This window comes from Diorhabda carinulata, chromosome X (genome assembly GCF_026250575.1).
Source record: "Diorhabda carinulata isolate Delta chromosome X, icDioCari1.1, whole genome shotgun sequence".
In the NCBI taxonomy this organism is placed as follows: Eukaryota; Metazoa; Arthropoda; class Insecta; order Coleoptera; family Chrysomelidae; genus Diorhabda; species Diorhabda carinulata.
The window spans coordinates 13,081,649-13,092,701 of NC_079472.1; the positions used below are offsets into that span (position 1 = coordinate 13,081,649).

The following is an 11,053-nucleotide window of genomic DNA, read 5'->3' on the forward strand; positions in this document are numbered from 1 at the left end:
GAAACCACCACACCCTAAAGGGTAGATAGATTAGGTAAATGTAAGTTCTTGATGAAAATAAATGAAATTCAATGTGTACATCCGAGTTCGTCTCTGTCTACTGCATACTTCACGCATCGGCCGACTTAAAATTTATAATTGAAGCCAACGGCAAGGTCTGTAACAATTACTTTTACCTGCACTTATAGAACATCTTCCTTTAACGCTTTTTTATGTACCAGAGTGGGGTGAAACGTAACCAATAGTCTCTTACTTTTATAATGAATAGATCGGGTGCCCTTTTGTGTAGATTATATAAAAAGAAAATCGTCCGAATTTTCATTTAGTAGTTCAGTACACTTTGGTGGTAGTTTACAGCCTCCTCAGCTTGAAGATGATTATTTTTGTGGTAGGTATTCAAAGGGTTGTTGTTTAATTGCGAAAATATAGTGATAGTGATAGTGAAAGTGATTTAGAGAAATGGATTGATTCATCGATGATTCTCTGATTTAATTAAGGACGTAATTGATTTCTTTTGTCGATAAATTGTCTTCATTTCAGTTTTCTGTCAATTTAAAATTATTTTTTTAAACAATTCGATCTATTTCGGACTGTATCGAAATATAATTAGACAACCGAATCAAGTTACTGTATAGTGATTCAAAATTTAGCTAAATTCATTACAAATTTGGCTATTAAATTGTAATAAATATTTTTCAGTTGAGGCTTTTAAATCTAACTTTAATCAGGTAGGAATTTCATTCATTATTCATCGAAAAAACTGTTTGATTAGAAATAAATCGTAATCAATTTGACAGAATTCATTTGGTACTTTCAAAATAAATTTCATTACATCATTTTTGTTTTTTAAGAAAAATTTTCTGCTAGAATAAGTTTATAAACATTTGTATTTTACATTTAACAAAATCCTAGATGATTTCGAAATCTTTATTTTATTTGACTTTCAGTTTTTCATAATATACTTGCGTCCATAGAAACTGTAAACTATATATTTCTTTTAAATTATTCATCAGCTATGAATAGACTGTTTAGTCTAGCTCAAATTTTGTTTTTAGCTCATCTCATAACTGTTCTATCGGATTTAGGTCAGGAATGTATACTGGCCACAGCATAAGTCGAAAACCGACTTGATGCGATGCTGGAGAACCCAGTGTTTACAGCTGATCCGTTAATTTCACTCCTTTCAAAAAGTCTAGAATGTGGGATGGCTTTAATTGCCAGAGATCTTCGTCTTTTATTTCAAGTGTACTGCTCTGGAGTTTCTTAGCCCACCCAGGTGTAGTACTCTGGTAGTTTTTCACACTTCGAAAGGATGTGGATCGAAATTTCTGCTTTATCTGCTAGATCTAGAGTCTTCGCGATGTAAGCTTGCCCAATTCAAGCACAAAGGTAAATTCGTCTCCAATTTAGTCGACGTAAGGTACCAAATGAATTGCTAAAGTCTCCTCGATATATCTAACAGCAGTTAAACCTCTTCTTCCGTCAAGACGCACACCAGATCATGCAGAGACTCTTATCTCATTTAAGAAGCGTCTCGCCTCAACTATTAATACTCCCTTATCTAGTTTATGCTTTATATATTTTGCACTATCTTTTTCTACCAGATTTGGAGTTAAGATTGTTGTTTTTTTTTCTTCGTTTCTCTTAAAAATTTTACTGAATTCTCCACCGCATTTGTTGTTTTTAATAGGTCTTAAACCTTTTTTTCTTTTTCCATCATATTTGCTATTTATTAGAACACAACTACCCAGAATTGTTTATTTTTTTTAAGTTTATTATTATCGTTTTCGATTCCAACTGAAGTGGTTGCAGTTTCTACATTTCCTTTCCCACTTTATCCTTTATATATCAAATTCAAAAAACCGTGTAATAACAATAATTAACTAAACAAAGTATAACGAAATTATTAATAGATTTTGATAATTGTTTTTTCAACTTTCTAATAATTATTATATATAATGTTGTTGTTAATTATTTGTATCAATTTTTACGTTAACAAAGTGAAAATATTAAAACCTATGGGAAAGTTATAATTAGTTACAGTTAGTTAATAAATATCGAGAACCATATCGATGGTTTGATATATAAATGGGTGCAATATACGGTAAAACTAAACAGAAAAAGACAATTTCATTTTATACCATGAGAGTTTTAAATAGACTCAAAAAATTCTCAATATCCTAAGTATGATAGAACAAACGGCGCTAAAGATAAAATTAAACTACAAAAAGAATATGATGAATACGAGAAAAGAAAAAAAGAGCCCAATATAAAATAAAGAACTTATGGATTCGTTTTAATTGATTTTCAGGTAATATTTTTGTTCTGCGTGTAAGATACAGTCGAATTTATTACCTGTGCACTGATTGCAGAAGTTATCAAACTGGGAGGGAATGAACTCCTCAAAGCAATAACCAAACTCTTCAGTAAATTCTTGAAGGAAGGAGCAATTATAGACTGATGAGTCTGCTGACGCATCTATATAAATTATTCACTAAAATCATCACTGCACAGCTGACTAATAAACTTGACTTATATCAGCCTAGAGAACAAGCAGGCTTTCTAACTGGATATGGAACGAATCACCATCTTAGTGACACAATTTCTCCCAAATTTTTCACAAATCTCTTTGAATCCTAATCAGTTTTTGATATTGTGGAGCCACGACATTCTCTTCCTGCCCAATCCTCTTTCCCTTTATCTTTCCTTCTATCAAAAGTTGAAGTAACGTTTTAGCGTGACCAGAAATTCACGTTTTCTTTCTATTCTCCTCAGAATTTCTTCGTTAATTTTTCCTGTCATCCATAAAACTCTCAAAATTCTTCGGAAGATCCATAACTCAAATGCCTCTAATCTGTTCATACTGACCATACGTAGCATTTTGTAGTTTTAGTCTAAGGTTGAGGTCAAAGTTTGTATCCTATACTTGATCTCTACATCTGATAGCATAACCAAGCTCCCAGATAGTTAAACTTTGTTACCAATTCAATCACTTTTATCTTTCTGTGTATTCCAATTATGTCCGGGAGGCTTTGGAGGTCATTCAAGTCATTTGCTATCAGAGCTTCGTCATATATTGTTGATCCATGCTTCATTTATTTTGATACCTAATTGTTGAACCTCTAAGTTTTCTGTATAAATGTTAAACAGGAGTAGGGGGAGGACATATCCCTACCCAAGACCTCTGAAGATTTTCTGGGCCTTTTAAAGTTCATTGTCAATAGTAACTGTCAATGATTGGTTGTTACACTGTTTCAAAGGCTTTTTCATAATCTATAAAAATATAACTACATCTTTTCCTCTGGTCGTAGCAGTACTTGGTGCTTTGTTCGTAACCAAGATCCCTTCCAAATCTGAATTGGGACGAACCAATAGAGCTTTCACATTTTATGGCATTTCAGAGTATGACGCATCAAGCTAATTAATCTGTGGTCTTCGCAGCATGGTGCATTTTCCTTTTTGGCAATGAGATGGAAAGAGATGTAAATCATTTAGTTGGGAAGTTTCCTGTGTTGTAAATTTAGTTAAAAACCTGTTGATACCTTTTATGTCTAATAGTTTGAGCAGTTCAAGAGGCACTAGATCTGGCCCATCCATTTTTTTATCTTTTGAGATATTTCTAGCTCTAGGGATCTCCTCTGTTGTAATTGACAGCCCATACAAATCATCTTCTACGGTATTTTCTAATTGAGGTCTTTCATCTGCATATAAGTTCCCAGATAGCTTTTCTCTGTTCGTTGTCCTTGGTCTCTGCTTCCTTGGTTCATTTTGCCGACGATTATGTTGATCTCAAAGTTACTAGAAGAGGCAGTAGCAGCAGCATTATCAAGATCCAATTTATGACAAATTTGGTTCCGTCTTAGCCTAATGCTAGAAGGAAAAGGAATCGAAAACGTAGCATCATACAAATATCTGGGACATGAGATCCGGATGGGAAAAGATAATCAAATATTTGAACTAAATGTTTGATTGTTTGAATGCCTCAAACGAAATGCATCTTCTCTGTATTGACTTATGGCTCGGAAACTGCAAATAAAATATCAACAACTCAACAAGGAAATGTCCATGTTAGGAGTGACATTACGAGATAAAATCCGCAATAAAAAACCAAAATTGAGGAGGCAAATGAAAAAGTCACATTTAAAATGAAACAGCGCTAGCCATGTCTCATGTCAGACATTAGGTGGACGAAGAAAATAATAGAATGGCGTGCCAGGAATGAAGAAGGGACGACCACCGACGCGAGTGATGGATGATTTGTGAAAAATATCTTCCAAATGGACCCAAGATGTCCACGACTCAGCATAATGGTCTAGGAGAAGCTTATATTCGGGCTGCTAAATGATGATGATGATTTATGATTCATATAAACTATTTTTAATGGTATTTCTGTGAAACAGCACATGTGTTTGTATGAGTAACAGTATTAGGTGAAAAAAAATATTTTGATCGTGAATTTTTATTAAAATTGATCGCTTAATCACAAGTATGACATATTGGACACCTATTTAAGAAAAAAACAACGACCCATGAGAAGTTTTTTTATCAGATTATATTTTTAATACTTTTAGTTGTTTTTGAACTGATATATTGAAAAAAAGTGATATCACATATTTACTATTCAAGGCAATTTGGAGTTTGGTAGCGGTAGCTACAGCGAGACCTGAAGCCGGATACAGTTATAGCGCTCCTAGTGGTCCTAGTGCTTCTGGAGGTGGATATCCTTCTGGACCATCACCGCAATACGGACCTCCACAAACCGCGCCCGTTGTACAAAAACACGTGTACGTTCACGTACCTCCACCGGAAACCGATATACCAGCTCCCAGGAAGCCAATTACTGTAGCTCCGCCACAAAAACATTACAAAATCATTTTCATTAAGGTAAGATTCGTTCTTTGTCTTTATTTTGCATTAATTAGAAATATTTGGATCCGTTATAAAATTATCTACTTTATCAAAAGTTTTCTCCAATTACTCTTGTTTTGAGTTTACCATTTTTATTGGGGGAAAACACAATGTATTTTCCATTAGTGGAAAATGCAAATTTTTTTAAAAAAGGTGAAGTCACCGGGTTTTTCGATTCAATAAGACAATTTGTGAAAGGAACATTTCATAATATCGCATAAATTTGTTTTTCTATGAATCAAAATGTTCTATTTTGCGTTTTTACTATTCTATATACTACAGGATGTCTCGAAAGTAAGTTTACATTGAAAAAAATTAAGAAAAGTAAGCAGTTTACTTTACAAACGATTCCGTAAGGCCATAATAGCGGTCAAATCATGTTCAGGAGCCAATCACGTCTCAGTTATAACACAACTACAGGTCCGACTAAAAATTCTAATAAAAAAACTCACTAACAAATTATTAGATAGGGGTCCAGTTATATTCAAAAGGACCGGATTTATTTACGTGACTCTATACGAAATAGCGCGGAAGAAACTTATCAATGACAATCTTCGATACCGGTCAAATTCCATCCGACTGGTTGAAATCTACTCCCCAAAAAAGCAAACTCCAAAAAGTGCAACGAATATCGCATGATTAGCTTAATGAGCCACATCCTGAAGGTATTCTTATGAATTATTCATTTCAGGTTAAGAAGAAGATGAGATCAGATGCGGTTATGGGACACAGGAGCCCCTCTATCAACCACGACAAACTTCTTCTTTCTCTTTCAAAAGAACCGGGTCCTGTTCAATCCTGTACGTTTGGTCCTCTTCTTGGATCTTCCCGAAAAGCTGAGCTCAAGCTCTCGTACCACCTCTTTGGTGGTCTACCCACAGGTCTCTGAGTTTTAGCCCATCTGTCTTCTGGAATTCTTTCTACGTGATCCCTCCAGAATATTTTGCGTGCCCTGACCTATCTCACCACATCCTGTACGCCCAATTCTTCTCTTATGTCATCACTCCTTATTCGGTCCCTGAGGGTGACTTCCTTGATGGTTCGCAGTATTTCCATCTCTGTGGTTCTCATTATTATTTTTGTTGTTGATGTCTCGGCTCTGGTTTCTGAGGTCTCACACACGTTTTATAGATTCTGGTCTTGCTCTGACAAACTTATAAAACTATTATATCGTTCAGGACTCGACACCAAGTATATTCATATTATAAAAAAATTGTATTGGAATCAAACAGCACATATCCAATATGGAGACATGAAAAGTCAGGACATAGGCATTGGTAAGGGAGTTAGGCAGTTGCATTCTATCGCCATTGCTGTTCGACTTGTACTCTGAGCAAATATTTGTAGGGGCACTCGAAGAATGTGATAAGGGCATCAAAATTAACGGTGTACCAATCAACAATCTCCGCTATGCGGATAATACTGTCTTAAGATCAACAGAAAGAAAACCAAATTTATGGTGATTAGTAAGAGAAAAGTACAAAATGTAGACCTTTATATAGAAACGGATCTAATTGGATGAATAGAATCTTGATTTAGAAATTAAGATTAGAATTGAAATGGCAAGATCCACGGTCATAAAAATGAGAAAGCTCTTGATCAACCGCAACCTGAGCATTGATATCCTATGGCGAGCCAATCTGCTTTACGATGTGAAAGGGTGGACACTAAAAGTAGCAACAATGCAAAAATTAGAAGCTTTTAAAATATGGTTGTACAGAATATCTTGGACTGATAGAGTTACCAAAACGGAGGTACTGAGAAGAATGGCTGAAGATCTAGAATTGCTTGTAAATTAAGAAAAGAAAAGCGTCCTTCCTAGGCCATATATACAGCTTATCGTGGAAGGCTATAGTTAGGTAGAAGATAGGTTATATAGAAAGAAAAAATCCTGGCTGAAAAATCTACGCGAATGGCTCCAAGTCTATCAAATAATGGTTCTCAACCTTAGGTAGAAGACGGTACTGAAAAGAAACAAAAAAGCAGTTTACTGAAAAAATATTCGTTACATTGGGAGGTCAACTTGAGACACCTTTTCTGGAGATCAAATTGCCAGGAAAAATTTCACGAACTCGTGACATCTGACGTACTGGACGTGTGTGAAGTTGCTCAGTCCTGCTGGAACTATAATCTTTGGTTATAATCATGAAATATTTGGAGTTTAGGCACGAAAAAGTCGTTTAAAATCTAAATATAACGCCCTAATTTCACTGCAACTGAGCGTCCTCTTTCTTCTTCAAAGGTTTCATAATTTTACGCGCCAACACCGCAACCCATACGGTCCTTTTGGACTTTGGAAAATTGCTTATTCGTTTTTGGGTGCGACACAGTAATTGACAACATTATTTCAAATGCCAATTAGAATAATCATCTTCTTTAGTATTACGTCATTTATTACAAGAAATTCAACACCCTGTATCTCATTAACGACAAAACTTATCACTACAATATTTTATATTACTTAAGAAACACTCTGTATATTTACTAATTTATCCGTTTTCGTACTGTTTTCTAAATATGGAAATGATTTATTTATGAAATTTGTTTTTATTCAGGCTCCAACACCACCGACTCCCACAGCACCGATAATTCCCGCTCAACCACAAAACGAAGAAAAAACTTTGGTCTACGTTTTGGTCAAAAAACCAGAACCCGAACCTGAAATAGTCATCCCGACACCAGCACCGACTCAACCCAGCAAACCTGAAGTATACTTCATCAGATACAAGACCCAGGTATAGTTTTATTTCTAAGATTTTGATACTGACAGCGTTTTCACTTATATTGACATTCTCATTCATTCTTGAATTTTTCTCCGTTTATTTACAAACATAAAATAATAGAAAAGACAAACATTATGTGGAAAATTGAACTGAATCTCCAGAGGATGAGACATACAGGTGACACCGTCAGCACGCTCTAACCGTCTCAGCGAGGCGTCCAGCTACCTGGATTCCGAAAGGTCTCAGCGCGTCTGACGCGGGTATACAGAGCCTTCAATGCTCAAAAACCTTTGAATAGGATCCCTTCTTAATCTTTTATCGATTTTGCAACGGTTATTTGAATCCAAAGATTATATACACGGAACAATATCAAACACCTTTGCAAGATGGACGTTGTTCATTCAATAATCTTAGGTTGTTTCTCGATACATGATTGCAACTTAGTTTCAGAATCCAGATTGACAAACATTCAAAAATAAAAAACTAAAAAGTAAACTTTTAGATGTGAGCCTGTCACAGAGATGGCGTTGAAAATCGTCCTGAACCTCTCCTATTCCAGTGCACAGACCCTGTTTGAATCTGTCTTCGACATTGGAAGCGAAAACATCGTAGCGTCTCTGTTTTTTATTTTTTCGTTAATTTCGAATAATTTATCGAAAATTTGTACGCGAAAGATCACCCGAAACAGTACGGGTGCAAAAATTCGCATCTGTAACTCCCTAATATCGTTCACAAGCACGTCAGCGCAGAAAATTTTGCAAAGTGGCAAAATGAACTAAGTGTACTGCTTTTTAAACTTCGTATTAGTTTTTAACTTTTTTTTCGATAACTTTTTGTGTAAAATGCTTCTTGTCTACTTAACGGTAAAGTATCATTGTGGCCAAGATGGCGTTGAGCACGTATGCCTACAGATAGGCCCACTATCAACCACACAGAATTACCCCACTTGACGTTACCGATCAGGCTCTTAGGCTTCAACCCTTCGATCTAATTAGCTGTCATGCTTGTCCAAGTGTTTAAAGCGCGTTCGTGAGAGTGCTGGGCATTCACAGATGACGTGATCTACATTTCATCTTCCTAGTGAGACGCCCATCTATGTATGTCTTTGCTTGTCTTAAGGTGTCACTATCCATCTCCGCCGAACCCGCCTTGCCGGCAGACACTTAACAGAAGCGATAGCAACACTTTTAGCAACATCAAAGATGGGCTTTGAGTACATCGGTGAGTTCGTAGATCCAAGTCTTCTGTCTCGTTTGTTGTTCGAGTGACCGGACTCACCACTCACCAGATTTTGTACGTCTTTCTTACGGTCCAGCACTAGTAGAAAGCACATCTTTTCGATCGATATGATATGTATGGCATCTCTGCTGTCAAGCCATTCCTTCTGAAGCCGTCTGTGTATCAGGCAGCGTCGGATTAAGATGTAGTGGGACCTGGGGTTCAAATCGACTCAGATCGCACTTGAGGAAATCAAAATCGACTCGAAATTGCAAAGTTTTGCTACGGATCCAATATTGCTTTTAAAGTGAATGATTAAATTAGTTATTTTGCGGTGCCCTTGCGAGGCCCCCACCGGCTAGGGGCCGGGGCTTCAGTCCCCTTTATATCCCTCCAAAATCTTTCGTCAGTACCAGGTAGCTGGCAGTATGGATATCCATGTATTCATGCATTCGATTTATTTTTTAGAAGGAAGAAGGCGGTTATCCTGCTAGCGGAACCCCAGATACCTCCTATGGAGCTCCATCTGCTGGTCCTTCTAGCGAATACGGCGCTCCAAGGACGTTCTAATTCAAACTTATTAACGAAGAAGAGCTGTAAATTTGTAAATATAGTTAGTAGATGCAGTTATATACTTTTTTTATACAATGTGATTTTTTACGGTGAATTTAGTATAGATTATATATAAAAAAATGCGTTTACGTAACCGATTGTAGATTAGATGATCTCCTGTTCATTTATTAAACATATAATGTTATATATGACAACGTATAAGGTCGAAATTTGATATCATTTAAATAAAACACAAACAAAAAATGGTCAAAAATGCGTGAATAATTTAAATACTGATGGATTTGGGTATAGACACGTCCAAAAAATTCTTCAGTCATTTTCTATTTTTCATCTACTTTAATCCTTTTGTTTTCCCTGTACATTCTCGCGTTTCACAGCCTCTAGAAAATAGAAATTCTTAGCAGACTTTTTATGGTTTTTTATAGAGATCAGCAGATCCTTTAATCCTTTTTTTTTATTAGAATTTCCTATTTGTAGTTTAGTTATTTAATTATATTTTTCGATACCTGACGGAGTTTGTCAGCTCCCCAAGATAACACCATCAAAAAAAATTTCAACAGGCACGAAATCTACTGGAAACAACTTGAAACTGTTATTAGTGAATATCTTACGACAGCAGTATGAATATTAAAGAAAATGTATAGTGATATTCAAAAATTAACCCCCTACGTATTGAGTAATGAAAGACAGGAACTAGTTATAGGGTTAACTGAGTTAACTGAAAATATTTCACCAATTTTTTCCATAAAAATAATTTTCTAACATAATTTATTGATTTTATAGTGAATTTCGTTGTCAAAATTATTATTTTCATTATATGTTTTCCCACTTTCGTGGTTCCTATTTTTAAATTTTATAGTTTATAAACAAAAGCTTTATATGAGTATCATGATCCCCTTAATATTCGATAGAACATAATAATATTTTAATATTTCATATAGATTGTAGAGAAATATCTATTTTATATTCTTTTTTTGTAAAAAATAATAAAATATTACAATTAAGTTGTATTATTCAGTTTACAGATATTTTGAAATATATATTGAAAAAGAGCTGAAAAGTTCGTAGGCTGACACATAGATGACGCTACTAGTATTAAATCTATATGATTTTGACGATTTTGAAAAGGACGCTCGTTGAAAAAACATTTGGCAACGAGGAAATTGCCGAAACTGAAGCCTATTTAGAGGATAAAGACAAATCTAATATTATCGACTTACTTACTTAAGTTTTGGCAACACTGATGTAAATATGTCAAATCTGACAAGTTTGACATTTTTAATGAATGAATGAATAAAAGATTAAATGAAATCCTGCGATTAAACCAACAACAATGTGCCGATTAACTCGCTTCAACTTTTGGTGATGAAATACCATTTCAAGCAAGAAAACTTTAAAGCAAATGGTCGCTGGTAACATCAGTTTAAACAAAAACGTTTTTGAACAGTCAAAACTTCGAATTGAAGAGTCATCCGCCATATAATCCTTGTTTGGTACCAAATGATTTCTTATTATTCCCGCAGATCAAAAATTAATTACGCGGTCAAAGTTTTTCTACACTTGATACATTCAAATCTGGAGGTACTCCAATCGGAATGAAAAAAGCTAGAGAATTGGTTCAAATACATGAT

At 35.1% G+C, this 11,053-nt stretch overlaps 1 protein-coding gene across 1 annotated transcript; it reads left to right on the top strand.

Annotated features, from left to right (window-relative positions):
- Window positions 1-226: 226 nt before the first annotated feature.
- Window positions 227-10,187, top strand: LOC130902212 (uncharacterized). Its single transcript, XM_057814150.1, has 4 exons — window positions 227-388; window positions 4,627-4,884; window positions 7,464-7,643; window positions 9,318-10,187. The coding sequence occupies exons 1-4, from the start codon at window positions 374-376 to the stop codon at window positions 9,417-9,419; spliced, it is 555 nt and encodes a 184-aa protein (XP_057670133.1). The 5' UTR covers window positions 227-373; the 3' UTR covers window positions 9,420-10,187.
- The last annotated feature ends 866 nt before the right edge of the window (window positions 10,188-11,053 follow it).

Bases quoted from the DNA above. Each gene is read 5' to 3' on its own strand.
- LOC130902212 (XM_057814150.1), top strand. The intron at 4,885-7,463 runs GTAAGATTCGTT...GTTTTTATTCAG, and splicing joins ACAAAATCATTTTCATTAAG to GCTCCAACACCACCGACTCC. The intron at 7,644-9,317 runs GTATAGTTTTAT...TTTATTTTTTAG, and splicing joins TCATCAGATACAAGACCCAG to AAGGAAGAAGGCGGTTATCC.